The sequence below is a fragment of the Crocodylus siamensis genome, chromosome 1 (genome assembly GCF_052110815.1).
Source record: "Crocodylus siamensis isolate JL-2025a chromosome 1, ASM5211081v1, whole genome shotgun sequence".
Lineage (NCBI taxonomy): Eukaryota > Metazoa > Chordata > Crocodylia > Crocodylidae > Crocodylus > Crocodylus siamensis.
Window position 1 is genome coordinate 90,858,635 of NC_143395.1, and position 21,263 is coordinate 90,879,897.

The 21,263-nt window shown below is 41.7% G+C and overlaps 1 protein-coding gene across 1 annotated transcript in view; it reads right to left on the reverse strand.

The window, feature by feature from the left end:
* The window catches only part of REV3L (REV3 like, DNA directed polymerase zeta catalytic subunit), a 209,912-nt gene that overhangs the window by 98,243 nt on the left and 90,406 nt on the right, over positions 1-21,263 (reverse strand). The window contains exons 3-5 of the mRNA XM_090038057.1: positions 18,703-18,777; positions 16,924-17,084; positions 12,469-12,565 (exon numbers count right to left, since the gene is read on the reverse strand). Coding sequence (XP_089894183.1) covers positions 12,469-12,565; positions 16,924-17,084; positions 18,703-18,777 — 333 coding nt within the window. The remainder of the gene's footprint in view (positions 1-12,468; positions 12,566-16,923; positions 17,085-18,702; positions 18,778-21,263) is intronic.

The window sequence follows — 21,263 nt, forward strand, 5'->3', positions numbered from 1 at the left end:
AGGGCAAGAGCACAGAAACAAATTATTGCAAGATAAAGGAAGGTGATATTTACCATGCATCAGCTGTTCTATGGTAATTGCTAGGCCTGTACAAATAGGGAAGTATTTGATTTGGATTCAGCCGATTCGGAGGACAGTGATTCAATATTCAAATTACTGTCCCCATTCAATTTGGTCGAATCAGAATCGGAGATCCAGTGCTGATTTGGATTGGCTGGGAAGAGCCAAGCACAGCCGGGCAGCTGCAAGCCCTCTCACGGCTCCTCCAGGCTGTGCCTCTCTCTCCCTGGGTGGGAAGAGCCATGGAAGAAGCCCCCCATGGCTGCCCTACCTGGGCCCCATCCCCTGCCCGGCCCCAGCCTCCCAACACTTAAAAAAAGCCCTGCAGTTACTGGCTGTAGCAGCTGCTATCAGGGCCTCTGATGGCTCATGGCAGAGTCCCCCACGCAGCGCAGGGCAGCAGGGATCACTCCTGCCCCCCCTGCCTGGCACCTGTGTGGCAGCTTCCCCATGGTGTGGATGCAGTGTGGTTCAGCAAGGTGCTGCATGCTGTCTGGGAGTCGGGGACACGGGCTAAGCGGTGCTGGGCTCCGGCTGCCGAGTGGAGCTGCCCCAGCTCCCAGGCAGTGAGCAGCACCTTGCTGAGCCACACTGCACCTACACAATGCAACAGCTGCCATACTGGTGCCAAGTAGAGGAGGCATCCACTGCCCTGCACTGTATTGGGGTGGCCTGCCACGAGCCCCTAGAGGCTCTGATCGCCACTGCTACAGCTGGTGAGTGCAGGGCTCCCCCCTCCCCCACACTTTTCTCTAAAGTGCCAGGAGGCTGGGACCAGGCAGGGCAGCCATGGACGCTTCTCCTGCGGCTCCCCCTGCCCAGGGACAGGCAGGCACATCCGGAGGAGCTGTGGGAGAACCTGCAGCCACCTGGCTGTGCCTGCCTCTCCCTGGCTGATCTGACTCTTTTCCAAATCAGTTCAGAGCCTTCCGATTTATTTTGGACCTTTTAATGGGTGTCTCAATTCAATCTGGAGATTTGGCCGCCAAATCTCCTCCAAATCAAATTGGTGACAGAAACTTTGCACAGCCCTAGTAACTGCCCTTGTATATAGTATACCTAGGCAGTAAATTGAAGATAACCTGTAGTAGCTCAGACCTCAGTGACCACAGGTTAATTTATGTACCACAAAATAAGAGTTTGCATGCACTATTTTGTAAATGCCTTATGTTCAGTAAAGCCCTACTCTGCCTCAGAATAACTTTTATATGTACCCATGTCCTAAGTTTTTCATATGCCTATGCCCTTCATTTTTCAATACAGCAATGAATTACAATGAACACATAAGGACGATTAGTCTTTTCAGAGCTGTAAGAGGTATATAAATCAAATGCAACAATCAAATGGCTTGGCATTAACACTCTTAGAAAAAGCTGAACAAAATGACAATGAGTCAGGGGAGACTGGACATTTCATTTGTGACATACTCTAGACCCAAATGAAAACCATTTTTTTAAAATAATGATGGTTAAAAGGGACAAAAAAAAGAGGAAAAAAGGAACATTTTAGTATTCCAATCAATTGATTACATTTCTTCCAATTGTTGAGTCATTATACTGTCAGTGAAAAAGGGTGGTTTTTTTAAGCTCATGACTGGTAACAGAAAGCTCAAAAATACAAATTCTCTTCCTCCACGACCTCCAAATTTTACTTTTTCCTCTAATTCCGCATACATATACAAACACGTTTGACTGTTTTGGACATACAGCAGCCATGCATATAGCATTCATCAACATTCTGGAAAATCTGGAAAACTGGCCTACCTACTCCTGATCAATCCTGCTATTTAATTAAGGCGGAGACATACCTCTAATAACTATGAAAAGATACTATATCTCTTAGGAGGTTAGTACATTTTCAGAATGATTTAAATCTCTTAAATTAAACTTGGAGGTACTTAACATTACATTACTTCTAATCCAAGCAAGTTGAATTTTTACCCTTATATCAAATAAAAAATAAATTTGCATGTTTAGAAATACTTTTTGGTCTATGAAGTAGTAGCACATTTTTCTAAGAGAAGAAACCTTACTTTTTAGTTTAATCTGCACATTCTTAAACCAGAGAATTCCTGTCAACTTCTTCAATTAGCACCAGTACTCTAAACCACCGTTTCTCGATCCATGGGTCATGACCCAACAGTGGGTCACAAAAATATAAGAAAGGGTCACAAACAATCATGGAAAAACATGGATAGAACATGAAAAAGGAGAAAAATGTGGAAAATCACAGGTTCCCCCCTGCAGGCTGGAACGCTGCTAGCCTGCAAAGGGCAGCTTGGGGCTGGGGGGGGGAACAAAAGGACAGCGATTAGGCAGGTGGTGCCACATGCATGAGCAGAAAGCAGCTCCCCACAGCCAAGTTTGGGTGGGGGAACAGGGGGAAGAACAGATATTGCATCAGGAGGTTGGGGGGCACAGGCAACAGATCAGAGAGGCATGGAGGGCAGTTGCTCCCCCAGATGTGTGCCCACAGCAGGCATCGGCTGCAGCCTGGCCAGACTAACATGGGTAGGAGGCTGCCTTTGCAGCCCAAGAAGCAGGACCCAGCGGGGTAGCGAGACTTGTTGCTGCTGCTGCCACAACCTCTGCACCACCAGGGATGCTGCTCTCACTATCCCCCACTGCCAGCTGCCCCCCTCAAGCTGCAGTTCTACCCCACCACCACTCCCATCAGGCCACAGCTCTACCCTGGAGGAGAGGTGGGGTGGCAGGCAGGGCAGGTGGTATTAAGGAGCAGCAGCAGTGGCCAGGCCATGGTGGCAGGGTAGAGCCAAAGCCAAGCATGAGAGCGGCTGGCAGCAGGTGGTGAGGGCAATGCAGTACCCCCATCCGTTACTCCTCATGCTGCTGGCAGTGCAGCTGGCATAGGGGTCCCAGCAGTGGTGGCAGCAGCAATGAGTCCCATCATCCCAGGCTGAGTCCCGCCCACTGGACAACAGAGGCAGCTCCTGCCCATGTCAGGCCGCAGCCCCACACCCATGGTGGGAGCACAAATCTGGGCAGGAACACGCCCCCCCCCCCCCAATGCCCCACACACAACCCCCTCTTTCCCCACACACCCATCTCTTGCCCCACATACTGGGGGCCTGGGGTCAGTGGGTTGGGAGGGGAACTGGGTTGGGAGGGGCACCAGCAGGGCCAGGGAGTGAGGGGCACTGGCAGGGATGGGGAATTGCAAGTCAAGAGTGAGAGGCACTAGCAATTTGCTTTGTGAAAATTGCACAAATGATGAATGCAACTTGGGAGTAATGGAGGGTCATGTATTGATATTGTTGTTAAAGTTTTTTCCTGTTGATGTGGATTTCTGTCTTTAAAATCAAGACTCTTGAGGTGCTTTAAATTTATAGTTTGTAATAAGTATTTTGGGGCCAAAATACTTGCATGTTTTCTACTTCAACTATTTACTGGGTCAGGACTGGCAATGGATGTTTACAAATGGGTCCTAGTACAAAAAAGTTTGAGAACCACTGCTCTAAACAGTTCCTGACATCTACATCCTCATGGTCATAGTTCAGAGTTGAGCTGAAGTTTTTATATTATTATACACACTGTCCTGCATACCATGTAATTTTGCTGCTCTCTCATGGTATCTCAGAAAACATCACAGGTATTTTGTTCTTTTATCAGCTAATTTGTATACTATTTTCCATTTATGAAGTCCTCCAATTTAAAATACTTTCTATTTTCATGTTAACAGCACAACACATCAGCAGCAAGAAGGCATGTTCCATGAAGCCCTTCCCCCAATTCCCTAAATCAGAGGTGTCAAATTTACACCCCATGACAGATCATGACTGCGTGGCTCCTTGCAAGCCAAATCTGGCCTGGGACAGCAGGATCAATCTGGCTGACATGGACAGCAGCGGCAGGGCAGACAACGGCTGCAAGGCAAGTGGGACTGGTGTGATGAAGCCCTTGCTCACTCTCCTGCTGCTGAAGACCATACTCACTGGGGCCCTCCAACTTTACAGTAACCCACTGGTAGTCTAGCAGGCTGGATAAAGTGTCCTTGTGGACTGGACGTGACTTATAGGCCAAATGTTTGACACCTCTGCCTGACATTAAGCTGTTCACTGAAATTATAAACAAAAAGGGGCTTAAGGCAGATACTTACTGGGGACCTACCCTCACATAGAATCTGTTACTATAATCACAGTTGCTTCTCAGTACTATTGTATTAACCTCAAGTGTATACATGCTATTCTGAACAGACATCACCAGATTGCATGACTGCAGGTAACACCACCCTAGCCCTCTAAAAAAAAACTCAGTCTTAAACCTTCTGCAAGTCGCTAAACACTGCATGGAATTTCCTGCATTTTGCCCTCTGCAATCGTTGGGCTTCAGACAGTGTAGCCATTGTTGAGCTATCTGAATAGGTTGTTGCTTTCTTGATGTTCTAGTTTCTCATAAAATCTTTTCTTGATAATTCTTTTGAGACATTTCATTATACGACCCATTAACTTGATGTGTTGCTAATTACTTTTTTCTTGCACATCCCTTTTACAATTTGAAATTAGGGACTAGTGCTCTTCTTCCATTCACTGGGCAGCTTTCTAATTCGAAGATTAAGCTCAAGTTCATCACCATGGTTTTAGCTAATGCACTGTCCGATTTCACTGGTCTTCCCACATCTCATTGTTCTTACCACTTCCAGGTTTCTACTGTGGACATAGGTCTTGTGAAGTTGTCACCCTCAACTGTTTCTTCCAGTGATCTTTACTGAACAGTTTCTCACAAAACCAGTGTCATTCTTTAATGACTTAGCTGTCTTCTACCAATGCAATTTCATTTTTGTCTTCAACACATTTCATCTTCCAAGCACCCAATGTTACAGCAGAACTGGTTAATCCATAGGTTTGATTTCCCTTCATGTACTTTTTCAAGCACCTGTTGCTTCAGCTTTTACTACCATTCTTTTTGCCCTTCTTTGCCAGCTTACATTCTCCATAGATTTTCATCATTCTTACTTTCTGCTATGGCTTAAACTTGTTTTCTTTTTATTGCATGCTGTACCATGACCCTATCTCCTTGCTGGGAGCTTCCCTCTTTTCCTTTGATCCTAGATTGCTACTGAATTCTATATGGATACACTTCCCAAGTCTTACTGGTGTCATTGTATTCATTTACTCACAGCCATTGCCCAACCTCAGAACCTCTGACTCTCTTCACTGACAAGTTTTCATGCTTTGCCCAGTGGCCTGCTACCTGCCTTTTGTCCCTCCATTAGTTTTTTTCACCCAGAAGTCCATTACAAGCCATCTATATGGATCCTCAGTCTGCTCTCCCAGAATCAATTTACTTGGCTTTTAGATTTCTGTCTGTTATCAGAAAATCAATCTGGGAGAGGCTTGCACAGTATACTGGTACTGTGCTACTAATACAAGGAAATATGTTAAACATGCTGATGTTAAACAACAAAGGAATTTCAAATCTAAGACTGAATCTCCCTCCTTCACAAACAGAAATGGCAGAAAAAATCCAGAGGTGATAATGAAACAGAAAAGGTAGAAAGTTCAATAAATATTATTGATCTGTGCTCAAGAAAAGTCTGAATGATGCATTCATGGTTTAAGCACGGCTGTCCAATTGGCAGCCTGTGGGCAATTTGCGACCCCTGAGGGGTTAAACTGTGGCTCCTGGTCTCCAGAAAATGCTTTTTGTTGCTGCCAGAGTCCCCAGGCTCTCCCACAGTTCTCCAGCTTTTGCTGCCTGTCCTCAGGCCTAGGGTAGGGCAGGGCAGCACAGACTGCAACACTGAGGGAACCCATGACTAAAGAGCTCCATAGACCCCACATGGCATCTATGCTTGTGTGGTCCATCATGAATCACCTACTACACAGCAGGGGTAGGAAGACAGAAGAAGTGGCATGTGGATGGGTAGGTGGGGGTGCTGTTTACTGTCAGTGATCTGAAAGGACACAAAATTATTACTGGCTGACTTTGAAGACTATATAAAAAAAGTGAGGTTCTAAAATAGCTATACGGGCAGATCAGTTTTCAAGAGTGGAATGAACTACATGTGAAATTGTTTTAACAAAGCTAAATTTGAGGCCAAACATCTATAAAACAAGAGTATAGGTCAAATTCCAAGAATTGGGGATAATATTCTGGAAGAAGTGACTGAAAAGGAGAATGTTTATGATGGACGGTTAACTGAATATGAAGTTTCAAAGTTACTTGGAGACTAAAAAGGCAAGTGGAATCTTGGGTATAAGTAGGAGGATACCGAGAAGCAGAACAAAGGTATTACTTACTCTGTAACTGGCATTACTGAGACCACTATGGGTACAGTACATCCAGTTTTAGTATACCAGTGGCTCCTGCAAGGACAAGCCTAGCTGCCTAGCATCCTGCAGGCATCAAACTGGGGACATAAGACTGATGCCCAGCCTGCTTCCCCACCCCCTACCTCCCTTTCAGCCGCTACTCAGTAGGAGCCTGCCCAGGCACTACAGCAACAGCCTGTTTTTATGTCCTCTTTCTATAAATTTCTTTTATTACTGATGGAAATATTTTTTTCATTGGTCTGTATGAGGTGAGCTCAATGTTTATTGAAGTTTACTGATAAAAATCAAATCCTGCCAAGCTTATCTACAGTTTATGTTATGCAGAAAAGTCAGAATAGACAATTATAAACCTTTAGATAGTAAACATTATAAATCTGACCCATGGCTGGAATACATGGGGGGGATGGGTGCAAGTGTTTCCACTTCACATATCTTTGTTCTAGTTATAGGAAGACTGACCTGAAAGCTAGCAGGAAAACCCTCAACTCCAACATGTTGTAAAGCAGGGCTACCTGCAGCCCCCAGACTCCGACCTGTCTGCTGCTTCCTTTATTGTTCTGGCCACAGCAACACCTGGGAGCTCCTCTAGTTTCTGCTTCCTGCATCTGCCTGAAGGGGCAGCAGTGCAGTGTGGTGGGGGGGACTGCATTGCAGCAGCAGTCTGTAGAACCGATGGCTCGTACTACTCCAGCCTGTGGGGTGTGCAGACCCCTCTGGTACAGCCTGTGCAGGCAACAATTCCTGGCTGCCTAGAAACCAGATGCTCCTGTTATTAAGTAAGGTCTTTTCTCAATTGCCTCCAATGGGCTCAAACTAACAAAATATTCTCAACACTGGCCCCTCATCTACACTTGGAAAAACTGAGTGACCCTCAGAGATAGAGTGGGCAGATTAAATGACATTACCTTAAAATATTCTCTTGACATGCCTACCAGGACAGTGAAGAAAGCCCCACCCCCCACCCCAAGACAGACAATAGCTTGTTAAGAGATCAGCAGTGGGTGGCACAGAACTTCAGCCTAAGAGCAGTCATTCTGACCCAGCCTAAGATTCAAGAAAAATCATAATTTTGGGACAAATTTTGAAACATTTATTTGTAGAAAAGAACAAAGCTTCAGTACACTCACTGCCAAAACAATATTCTGCCTTCTTAGGAGTTAAAAACCACTCTGAACAGAGCTTTTTTCAGGTTTCTCAGCGGTCTGTTGACAGAGCATGCTTTACAGAAGAGGTGTCAAACTCATCTGGCCCTGTGGGCTAGGCGAGTAGTGTAGGGCCAGTCCACGGGCTGGATTGAGTTAACAGACCCCCTCCCCAACCGCAGACATGTGTGATCTGGTTCCTTCTCCAGTCAGTTCGGGACCTGCGCTGCATGTGGCATGGATCCTAGGCATCAGAATGGGGACTGTGTGTGCTGTAGTCCAGCTTAAGTGGCCATGTTGCACCTGGTGGCCACCCCAGCAGTTCCAGGACTGCACTGCACATGGCATCTGCTCCAACCAGTTTGGGATCTGTGCTGCATGGGGCGCATGCAAGCACTGTGTGCAGTGTGGGTCCTGGATCAGCTGGGCTGGCTCCTGCACAAGACATGCATCCCAGAACAAGCACCACATGTGGCACAGTCTGGCCAGGGCAGCTGTCACATGCAGCTTGGCTGGTGTTCTGGTCAAATTACACTACATGTGGCGCTTGTTCCAACCACTCCAGGATCCATGCTGCATGCAGCTGTAATGGTTGCCAGATCAGGTATGCTGGGAAAGAGGGAGGAGGATGCATCAGACACTCCCGCTTTACAGGGACCTTCTTTGGAGAGATTATGAGAATCCACTGCCCAGTTTGGTACACAAAAATACCCCAATACCTTAAAAGAAAGCCATTACAGAAAAAGCATTTAATAAAACCTTGGGAGTAGTGGAAAGACCAAAAGGTCAGGAAATGATTCTAAGTGTATGTCCCTACAGTTCAGGGTCTTAGAGCCATATTTCCTTGCATATACCATGCACCATCCCCCCCGCCCCAAAAAGTAAGCCACCCCTTAAAACTTGGGTGGATGTATGAAGCAGGGAAGCCGATTTTCTCGATGGGAGAGAAGCTCACTGCTTTGACTCCTGTTTCACAGCAGCTGTTGCATTACAGTTCAATCAACTGAAAGAAACAATTGATTTAATGTCTCATTGTTTTTTTACTCCAGAGGTGTTAACTATCATTTCTTCTTTTTTAATGGTCTTGATGTTCCACTATTTGAGCTAACCTTTCTTAGGGAAATTTTGCCATCTGCTAGCTGCTCCCAGTCTCTCTCCTCCTATTTCACAGACTTGGACACTCTTTGGCTTCCATGGTTCAGAAAAGAACCAATCTTCAGAAACAGCCAGGGTTTCACCTTTAGTGAAACAGAAAAGGGAGGGTGAGTTAGCTGAAGATTAGGGTCTATCCCTGCTCTATACTATCATAATCTGGAAACATTTTTCCTTCTTCATTCTGCCTTTCAGAAACAAGGTGCATTTTATTTTAGGGCATGCTGTCTATAATAAAAATGGTATGCCTCCTTCAGATCATGAGTTGCAATGTAGAAAGGGAAGGGATAAGAAGTGAGAGCAACACGTGAAACCAGCACTTCCAGATGTAGTCACTAGTCATTACATCTAATATTGGTCTCTGATCCAGTCTTCAATTATATTAGCTAATACCTGAAGTAAAAGCCCCGGGTTATAAAGTCCACTGAACCCTCTATTACTCCTGAAAGTATCTGAAGACTATTGATGATTTTAGCAGGCTATAAGAAGTGTTCCTCAGTAGAACATAGATGGGATTGGGGGGAGTCCAGTTTCAAACTAGATGACAGGTGTTTTTAATTACTTTCCAAATCTTTTTCTGAAAGGAGAAAGCTCCATGCATCCATGAAGTGAGAGTGCTGGTCTCCAAAAAGGTGGTGGGATTAGTAAGTTGACAAATTCTGATTTGCTGCTCCTGACCTGAACTAAGAGAAAACAGAGATGAAGGATGCTTTGCCATCATCTGAGCCTTGAAAAAATCTCTCTTCTGCTGAGTGAAAGGTGGTTTCTTGTAGTTATTGTCAAGGCCTTGATGTAATAAGACAGCAATGAGGATCAGAAATAAAACTGCCTCTGGTGCCTGAAAAAAAAAAGTCCTTACTCAGAGGGGAAAATGACCAAGATCTTCCAGTAGATTTAAAAGTTCTCTATCTGTCCTGGTACTAAATTTATCTTTTTCAGAGACAGAACAGAATCTTCTGCTCTAGTATTAAGCATGTGAGAAAGAGCTGAAGATCTTAACTAAGTATGTCTGCAGAGAAATGTTACAGATGCACCAACCTTCAGAAACATTTAAATGAAGCTTTGAGTGCATTTTTTGCAACCATCTAAAACAGTAGTTCTTAACCTTTTTTAAAATTAAGGCACCTCTTGTTCAATTCAGAGCAGCAGCCAGACAGGGATGAGGCTGAGCCTGCGTTTATATCATACCTTGAGGCACCCATCCAAAAGATCTTCTGGTACCCTGGTTGAGAACCAGTTGTCTAAAACTACCATTATTTGAGCATTTTCTAACTTATATTGGGGTCCTCTTGGAACATTTTTGTAAGCAACATTTTTTTCCATAAGTGAAAACGTACAATGATATCAATGCTTGGTAATTTGCTACCAGCAGATTGAAGGAGGCAGAATAAAAATATTCTCCCGATCATTGAGTGAATTTTTTTTTTTTTTTAACCAATCTAACTTGGATGTGAACTCGGCTGTGGACATTCTTGCCTTTATCTACCACCGATAGATTTGGAGGAAGATCATGTGGAAACCTGAACTACTTCACAGGATATGATACAGCCTGTTAGCTTGCTCGGAAATTAATTGGCACAAAGAAGGATAAGAACAAACTGATACTGCTCATTGCCAAAGTCTATCTAAAAATGGAAAGGAAACTATTCTTTGAGGTAAAGTTAATACTAAAGATGATTGGCTGAACAGTATCCTCTAAAGCCAAATAACATAATTTTTAAATTTGTAAATAATTTATTCACAAATTCACGAATGGAGCCATTATTACCTCTAGCTCTCTTTCTCTGAACTAAAGCTTGTTGACAGATTGACAAAAAGACTTAGATTTACCATGAAACAGCCAGTTATTAAGACGAAGAATTCCTGAAACACTCCTTTCTGAAAGAACTTTGTTATTTTACCACCATAATTCTGTTGACAAGTGTTGGGCCTGTGGCAAGATAAGACGACCTGGACTTTAAAATGGCATTCTCCAAAGACAGATATAGAACATATCCAAGATGACACTGACAAAATAAGATGGATTAGTTCTAAAAACAGCATTCTCCAAGGAATAAGGAATATAAATAGTGAGAACATGGACCCAAAATGCTTTCATAAAGACAGGTGAGACAAGAGTGTATGCATGCATAATTATCTTAAAATGTTCTGTCACTACAACTAAGTCATTCATTTTAGATTAAAAACTGAACTTCTGGGGAGTTAAAATTTTTTTAAAGAGGAGTCTCTGAATGTTTACGTTACGGAGGATCAAGCCATCTGCACCACAAGCTTTTGGTAAGCAGTGTCCATTGGGGCCAATGCCATTCTTCCCCTCGCTTCACAAAAGGCTCAAAAGGACATTAAAAGGTAGAGAAGCCCAAAACTTTCTTTCAGGTCCTTTAACTCATTCAGAAAATGTTACCCTATTACTTCAAAACAGTGAAAAAGGCCAGTAGAGAATACATATGTAATCTTGGACCCCAGTTACTGGTAAATAATGATTGGTTCTTTCAGTAACTTCTGTATAATTTACATTTATGGGAGCACAGCAGTACTGAACAGCTCCCACCTCATCCTACCTTAGACAATGGACAAAATTGTAGATGTCAGGTCAGGGGTGTATAAGTGACTGCATGCCTCCCTTTTCCAAATGAAGCTCCAATGAGGGAAAACTGTTGGCTGTGTGTAAAGTAGCCAAAACACATTATATGGAGAGATTATGAAGGAATGCTATGCCAGCTGCATAGGCCTAGATTTTTTAAAGTACTGTAAAAACTGCAGGCAGGTAAACACATACAAAGGCATAAAAATTAGAAACAATTTGAATGGTCTGAACAGCCAGGGAATTGTGATGCACTAACAACTAGTTTTACCACCACACGCTACGTGAGGTTTGCAGGAACAAGACTACAAATTGCATCACATTCCTGAGACACTGATTTGGAAAGCAAGAATTGCAGATATAATCGGTGTCAGATGCACAATGTTAACCACCATGTCTGAGTGTTTTGTGGCTACTGCTAGACAGCTTTTCACACTAGTATCCACACTAGTTCAGGCACCCCCACACTAAATCTACCCTCCCCCACAGAAAAACCTCCCAAATGAATGAGACTGAAAACACTTACAGGATTGGAAACAATAAGTAATATTCTTTCTGAAGATACTTAACTAGGATTTACTCCACTGGCATAACATGTAACTCAATATAACTGCACTGCTATGTGTACAGTGTACTCAAAGAGTCTGCCAAGACACTGTTTTCCTTGGCATACGAGACAGGACCGATTCAGTGTGGAAACTACTCAGAACAGAAAAACTTCCTAACACAACCAGCTTGATCAAAACATGTTAAAGTTTGTTAACTAGAAGAGTAGAGGTCAAGGTGAGTGTCCAAGTTCATTGCTAGACTAGTACTGCAGGTGGCATGGAAAGGGAAAAGGAACTTTCTAATGAATACATTCTTTGTTCATCTTCAATATTCTAAGTCACAAAGTCTCAGGTGTTTATAATGTCAAAATGGGAGTGGTACATCCATAATCAGCCTTCCATAACCTAGACCAATAATACAAAGGAGTTTTTACAACCAAGTAAAAAAAAAAAAATCCTGAAAAACAGTCAGTGATGTGAAAATGAGTATTTCTCAATTTCTCAAAGACCACAGTAAAATAAAATTATGATTACCTACACTGCAACTTTCTGTATGCAGGAAAATAGAACGATGAGATATTTAAATGAAATACTGATAACTCATGTTCACGAGAGAGAGAATACACACACAGAGAGAGTTTCTACTTGTACTGTCATACTTAAAAAAAAATCTGATTGAGACATGCTGACCTTGGTATTTCATCTTCTTCCCATCGAAAAAATGTTCTCATGATGGAATTTTCTGGCACCCACTTTTTGTAACATCCAATTATACTTGATGCATTACCTAAGAACAGAAAAATAATGAAATTACTTAGTTTATCAATTCTTTCATGTTTTAGTTGACTATTTTTCTCATTAAAAGATTATTTTGTACTATTAGGCCAAATGTTTTGAAAGAAGTGTGATGTGTGACATGCTTCTAAAAGTAACTACACAACTCTAGGCTACAGCTAACTTTCTATACACTATGCACAATTTTATGTGGGCATTAAAAAAAGAAAACTAATATTGTTAAAGTATGTTGTGAATACTCAGTTGCTGTGTTAGTTATGTATTTTCCTACACTCTTTTTTTTCTTTTTAAGTCAGCTTCAAGGGAAATTATTTGTCATCTCTGAACTAAACTCAAATCTCAAAGGATTCCCAAATGTCTGGGGCCTCAGCTCAGATCCCAATAGAATTTACATACAAAATAAACACTCAAAACATTACTTAGCGTTTTTCTTCTTCTTTATTCCCTGAACTGAAAGAGAATACAATGTATTCCAGATGCAGTAGCAGCAAAAGTGGAAACCCACAGGGAAAGCAGCTGCTGTCTGACCTGCGGATAAAAGACTGTAAGTTTGCTCAGAGATCTTGGTTTAAGAAAGTGCTCCAGGGTCATGCTGGGTAAGTCCCCTCTGAAGATTTACTACCTCCCCTGTGGTTTCCTTCTGGACCATAACTCTCCACAGGAAGGGAAGATGAAGTGCACACAGGAAGTACAAAAGAAGAAAAGAGCCTGGCAACAGCAAAAATACATTCTAAAGATTAGTCAGGTTTCCTACCCTTATAGTTAAGATGAATTAGAACTTTGGATCCTCTCAACATCTATAAGCTCGTGTCACAAGTCACTGTGATTTTTTTTTGCATTTAATATTTACCTTGCAACAAGAAACACCAAAATCAAAATCTTTCCTATATTATCAAAGATATATTAATTACCCAAGAGGTTAAAAAAAAAAAGTCAGATCCTTGGGCATTAAGATGAATGTGAATACTTATTTTATTCTCTTTAAAACTAAATCCACGTTCATGCCTCCCCACCATGAAACACTGCTCCAGTCATGTGTGTTTTCATGCACACAAATTTGTTTGTGGAGATTTGACATTCAAACTAATGGTCTTCTCCCCATTCCTGGACTGAACACTGCTGTTTTGAGGGGCTCCAAAAGCACCTGGCCAGGCAAAAGATCTTCAGTGGGTTCATAGTAGGAGGCTCAGATGGACAATGCAGCAGTAGGAAAGAGGAAACAGGTATTCCTGCTTCTTCCTATATAGGCAGGCAGGGGCTGAGGACACAGTATTCTCAATATCATATACCTACCTTTTACAGTTTCTAAAATTCTACCTACTTCTTACACAGCAGTGGCTTGTCTTTGGAAATAGTCTATATTGTTTTATCATGCATACTTGGAAAGAGAACTAATATAATCACTCCCTTCCAGGAGAACCTTTTCAACATAGTCTCCCAGGGAAGAAAGAAGTATATGCTGCATTTGATTAACCTCACATTCCTCTCCTGTCCTAACCCCATTCAAGAAAGGATCTCTGACATTTAACAGTGGAAGAGTAGTACAGGAGAAACAAGACAAGACACAGCCTTTTCACTGTCCCCTTGAATGGATTCATTAAAAAGGGAAACTCGGTAGACAAAAGAGGCACTGACCCTGTCTGCAGCAAGGGACAGAAAAAATAAGGTCCCAGATGAATGGTTTCCACAGCTAATGACAACCAGCAAACTTTCCTAGGTCACCTACAAGCTAAACAAAGCACTTGAAAAGTTGCTTTCTTCACTATCTTTCCCACATCCAGATAGGCATCTCTCTGGCAATGAAGAAAGGAAAAAACAAAATATTCTCTACAACCTGTGCTTCTACCTCTGAGAGACTTGGAAAAGTTACAGGTGCCTCTGATCCTGCTTCTTGCCAAACCCCTTCCCTTTGAAGAGCCCCTCTTCTCAACTTGGTTTCTCTCTTCCCACTGCTCCATTCACAAGAACAACAGCAAGGATATGGGCTTATTGATGAGAATGGAAAATTTCCCAAAGCTCTCTCAATATTTTTTTTAAAAAGATGAGTAACTGACACTTCACAATTGATTTTTTGTGCAAGTGCTTGCATGTGTATAGAAAGGAAAAAGAAAAAAGTTAAAGACATACTATTATGGAAATAACTTGTAACTACGCATTTTAATTCTTGTTTTGTTGCTATACATATTTATTTATATTAATTTCATTTTTGTTTAAGTAGCCTAATGAATGATGGTTGTTATTTTTCTAAATGGGAACAGTATCTCAGCCATTTTATTTCTCCTAATTCCCCATTCACATCACAACACTAAAAAGGCACTCAAATTCACAGCATGGACTAATTACTTGTGAAATATGATGTTACAATTAGATATTACGCAGAAGTATTACATGCCAAACTGATTTTTCGTGTGGAAATCAAATATGCCTTCCTTGCTCACATTTTGTGTTTCGAATTTCAGGTTGCAGCAAACAGTAGTATACTTAGATAGGGGTACAGGTCGTAGTCATGTGGATCTAAGGACATAGGCAGACAAGCTTCTTTGGGTAAGTCTGGTATTTCTTGTTAAATTAACTCAAATGGTTGGAAAAATGCTTCTTTACGAAATGTATTTATAACCAAAAGTTTGCAAAGAAGAGTTTTTCCAACTATTTGAGTTTGTTTAATAAAAGATATCAGATTTACCCAAAGAACCTCGTCTGCCTACTATAATGAGAAACATTTTTAAATTAAAAAGTTGTTTGTCAGTGAATTTAGATAAACTAGCTATAAACTTCATGAATGTGACACTACAGTAAAGAATGACTTTTGACTGAGCAGAAGTGGCAGATCAAATGCTGAAACATTTAACTTAATGAAATTAATCAACCATCCTCTGACAAATTCCTCAACTAAGGATCACTGTGATACAAGCTGAAGATGAAAAGATTTATTTTACAACTTCTGGCCAGAGACCAGGTATATAAAACTCTAGTGACTTAATAATTAAACTGCAAGCAAAGGTAACATACCTATTTGCAGGCCAGATTGGGGTGTTGGGGATGTGGGAATGCAGTGGTACAGTTGCACTTCCCTTTGATTCCTGCTCCACCCAAACTTTAAAACCAACTGCCTGGGAGGGGCAGTGGCATTTCTATTCAGGCAATGCTAAGAGAGACTCAACTGACTTCATGGCTCATTATATTCTACCTGATTCCTGCTAAGGTCGCTTCATTCCATAAGTGTTAACCATACTCTCTCATTTGTAATGGTTTTGTAGTTCCACTATTTAAACTATACTTTCTTCAATTTTGCTGTCCAATAGCCATTCCTGGTAATGTATCTCTTCTATTTTATAGCCTACAGGCTACTTTTAGCTCTAGCTGAAAACTTTAACTCAGGTGCAGTAATCATAACTCAGGTGTGGAAATGACTGACAGCGAAGTATTGCAAGCACTGTGAAAACACTCCAGACAACTAGATTCCGTTTTACAAAATTTGACTATAAGGACTATAGGACTAAAGACACTATCTTTTGACTACAACGACCATTTTGGCCTACTTTCTTGTGCTTTTTAAACTTTATATATAACCTAGTAAATTAGTGAACATTCTGATGCTTTTATTTATTTTTGCTTTGATCTTTAACTGAATAATACAGTGTTAGGCTACCAGCATAATCAGTAAAGCTTTTAGCTCCTCTTGCTGGGGTCATCTGAACCCAGTCTTTCCTGCCCAAGTGCAGGGGGCCTGGACTCGCTGATCTGTAAGGTCCCTTCCAAGTCCTAATAACTATGAAACTGGAGAAAAATATGTATCATGTTCTACGTGATAAATGTAACAAATTATCTGCATCCCCTTTTGAAAAGCCTAGATTCACCCATGTCTGTTTGGACATTTATGTAACAGATTACACATTTTAAGTGTCCATTTCCTCTTCTGCTCTTCTCCTTGAGCTCTGGACATGCATAAGAATAAGCGCAACAAGCATGAGCCAAAGGAAGACTCTGACAGAGAAGGCAAAAATATTAAAGTAATAGATGCATGGCACAATTAACTCAATCTAAACTATGGCAAAATCTGACATCTAAAAGGTGTGTACAGAAGTTTTTCTCCCCTGCTATTTAAAGCGCTTTACTGCCGTGACTTAACAGAAGTGCACAACTTTACAGCACTTTAAAAATAGGTACAACACTTTAAATTAACCCTTGTTAAATTGAGGTATTAAAATTTGAAACACTGTATTTTACAGCATTTCAGCAACATACAGTGCTTTAAATGACTTCTGTATGCTGGTTAATGGTGTGCTGTTTGAAAATGGTGGTTCAAACCTACAGAACAAATTCTTTGGTTTTGAGAAATAAACACCTTACTTTTTCTCCTTGCCTTTCTGAATTTGACAGCAGCCAGGTTTATTAAATTCATTCCATACAGGTTGTAGTCTATAAAGAGTTGAAGGAGGTAGGGAATATGGGCTTCATGAGGCTGGTAAGATTTATTCATTATGGCTCCACCTTGCAGCAGCTCACATACTCTAAAATTAAAACAAATTAGACTATATTGAAAAGTAATTTGCTTTATCAATTCCAATTCCAATACATAAATTTAAAAGTTTTCCATTTCATTTTGGCAACAACATTAAAGCTACCAACTTCTTACTAATTTTTGATTTAACAGATTTTCTTAATGAAATTGGTCCGTTATAACAACAACAACCAAACACCCAGCATCTGAAAGCAAGCACAAAGTTACTTACAGTTATAAAAATAATGCTACAGAACTAATATACCACAAAGCAGCAGTCCTAGCGTCTGACCTAAGAGCCACAGGGAAATCTGATTTCAGTGGCTTTATGGACCTGGAGGTTTCTAAAGAAATGCAGCAAAGCTGCTCCAATGTTTTTTATGAAACAGCAGCAGGCACTCATCCTGTTTGCAGCAAGGGGCAAATACTCCAGCACATGAATCAAGTCTGCTGGAGTGTGGTAATTACTGTGCTCCAGCATCACGTGTATCAGCATCCCTGCACTAAAGAATGGCAGCAGGGGGGCTTGGCTCTTGGAGCTGCTCTACTTAATACCCCCACCCCCAACACACACACACACACACACACACACACACCCCCCCACCCCCACCACTGAAGCATATCTGTAAACATTCTGTGTCCTTGAAAGTCTCCCCAGTTTCCTTTGCCATTTTAAAAACATGTAGATTCTTTTTTAATCTGTTACATACAAACAACGATTTTTAATAAAGCAACCATTGCGAAGCACGATATACCTGCATACAAACTGATCTTTAACTATCTGCATATTAAAAGTACCATACATTTATCTGAATAATAATAAGTATGTGCTTAACTTATCCGAATGCAAGAATTACATCTATTCAAATGTGTTGGGTACATTTATTAAGACTACAAAAAACAATAAAATGTTATTTCCAGAAACCAAAACTGGGACATTAATGGAAGGAACTATGGCAAAATAATAGTACAATTCAAATATGAATAAACAAAAATTGCAATGCACATTCCCGTAGCAGATATAATAGTTATACAACACCTGCAGAAACCTTGCAAAATTCTATTAGACTATTTGCACCATGTAAATACTGGTTGGATAATTTTCTGATCATAATTAAAGCTTTTGCAAAAGTAATATAATTATATAAATGCTACATACATCCAAGGGCTTTTAGTTTCTGTGTTTATACCTGTGTTACTCAGGTATAAACACAGAATTTGCAGATTTGTACAGTTAATCTCACCTTGATATTAGATTAAGAATTCATGTCAAGTTACCTGATTTTTCAAAAACATTTTAAATTCAGTTATCAATATGAAAGTTTGTAACATCTTAAATGCATCACATAATATCTGAAAGATTACTAACACTCATTCCCATTTTAAAAATTCATTGATTTAAGAGTTACAGCCTCAGTGATTTTACCCTGTTTTTAAACTGCAGACTACTAACCACAGCCATATTTCAGGTCCCTTACATTAAGCTATTCCTTAAGTAAGACTATGGAGACGTATTTTGTTACAAGGGATCAAAATTAGTACCACTGTTTTAGTTTAAAATTACTTCCTAAGAAGGCATGGAATGTGTTCATACAGCAGAGGGAGAGTTACAGAGGGATTTATTTTACCTTTTCACCATTGCAGGATCATAGAGATAGATCTTCATAAACCGTCTCTCCTTTTCATGATAACCATAAAAAGGCCTATGGCAGTAAAAAAAAAAACAAAACAAAAAAAACACCAAAACAAATATTAAGCTGTTAGAATTGCTGAAGGGATTTAGCATTTGAGCAAGCTTAACACTTGTTAAAAATTCAGAAATTGCCATTAAGGATAAACACACAGGATAACTAAAATACATATCCTGCCACCCTAAAAACCATTTTATTCCAAATGCACTGTTTAACATGAAATTCCCATGAATATAGCCTCATTTTGCATAATCCCAACTTCAACCTAAAATATATTTTTGTTAGGTAGTAGCAAGGTATTTTGCTTGGCATATGCACCTTGGGGTGTGCAACTGGGAGCCACAACGGGCCTGATCCTTGTGCCAATGCAGCCCAGGTTCTATGGGCTGTAGCCTGGACCGACTGTGGCAGGCAGCTGGGAGGCTACAAGCAGCTGTGCTTTTGAGCCCAGCTTGGCGGTGGTGGTGGGTGCATGCACACCTCAGAGCCGACAGCGGGAAAGGGGCTGGGGCTGCGGTGCCAGAGCAAGGATCAGGCCCCTCACGGCTCCCTTGCTGTCTGCCCTTTGCACACCAACATCTTACAAGTTGAGGTTGCGGGCGTTTTTGGCACTCTGCCCAAAAATGCTGCTGACCCCGGTCTAATGCACATAAAATGCATGCTATAGGTTTAGTTGTGAGCATATTGATGTTTTGTGACTTGCATAAAAAAAGTATATATTTACATATATTACTATATTGCAACTGTATAGTTATGTTAAAGTCTCTGAGATGGACACAAGAAACAAAGCACTAGCCTTTGGAATGTAGTGAGCATATGCAAACACGAAGTCTGCAGTGTATGCTAGCTTGTGAAGCATGTTTGATTGAGAAAGAATTTAATTTATGGGGTAGTGAGCACCATCCAGTGTATAGGAAGCTAGATGAAGACAAGGAATCTTTTTAGCAACAAAACTTTTCCCAGAGTGTTAAATCTTGTCAAATTGGCATATCCGAAGGACTACAAAGGAACTGATTTAAATTGGTTCTCAAGGACCCGACAAACAAGGCCTCTCCAGAGTTCCAACTTTTACCCTAGACTGTGGTACTCAACCCCAGGCCAAGGAAGCCACAGCATCCAGCCTGCAGGACTCGCCACAGATTGGGAATAGCAGCAGGGAACAGTGTCAACCAATACTGTCACCCCTCCCCGCTCCCAAATTCTCAAGCCCTGCATGGCCAGATCAGGGCCCAATCACACCCTCTTCCCCCCATGCAGCCAGACAGGAGCTGGGGTGCCCTCCAACCCATTCTGTGGGCCTAAATCAGGCTCTGCCAGACCTGTCCCACATGCTAGATTGGGTCTATCAGCTGGATCCAACCCACAGAGGGACTGAACACTGCCCATCTGGCCTGCATGGCCAAAAAAGATTGAGTACCGCTGTCCTAGACTGTAAGGGTTAGATTTTCAAACCCTGATATTGGGAACAGACTTGGAAAGAAACAAATTTCTTACCTCTGCATTCAGTCACCCCAGTAAGAAGGCAGAGAAAGAAAAGCTTCATAAAGGAGACACGTATCTTTGCCCTTTTATCTTGTCCATGTCCCATCTCTTCTGCTATGATAATCTATTCATTTTATGCTGTTCAAATTCATTTCCACTTGGGTCATCTGAACAATCCTCTTTAATTTAAGGATTTTTTTGGCAACGAGGTGCATTCAGCAGGGTTCAGTTGGTTAACTGGCCATTAACCAACTGACTCTCTCTTTCAGGCAGCCACTATAGCACACTCCCTTCCAGAATCTTGAATGTTCAGTTTTGTAACTGCAGTTCAGCAAGAGCAGTTCTTTGTACAAATAAAAAACTATGGCTGCAAATTGTTGTTGCCCTTGTGCCACCATAAAAAAAATTATGGCAGCACAAAACCTAAGGAAACAGACATTCCTGACCCTTGTCATGCCCCATATATGGTGGTACAATGATTCCTAGTAAACAGTTTGTGCTACCTTTTTGGAACAGATGTCTGTTCATTTATGACGCAAGAGCACAGGCAGCCCTGGGACTGACTGCACTTTGCAGCTGCTCTGGGCAGGTGTTCCTAGTGTTTCAGGGGCCTGATCCTAGATGCCCTGGGTACCTGGCCCCGATCCAGGGGTACCTCAGGGAATCCTACGAGTTCCTGCTCCATGCCTGCAAGATGTGTACCTTGAGTACTCCCCTGCAGGGGTTCCAGGGTGTGTTTCATGCTGCAGGGCAAGCATATTCCTTTGCTCTGCAAAACAAAAAGCGTGCCTTTGGACGCTCTGCAGCGGAATATCTGGGACACACATCTATAAGCATAGACCAGGATATACATGGGGTTCACTTGCTCTTCAGTGTGAAATGTATGCCCTGGGATTCCCAGCAGGGGAATTACTGGGGCACACAGCTGCAAGCACAGAACAAGGAATGTATGGGATTCCATAGGATCAGTGGCCCACAGGATTGGGCCCTGAAGCCCTGGGAGCAACAGAGGCCAA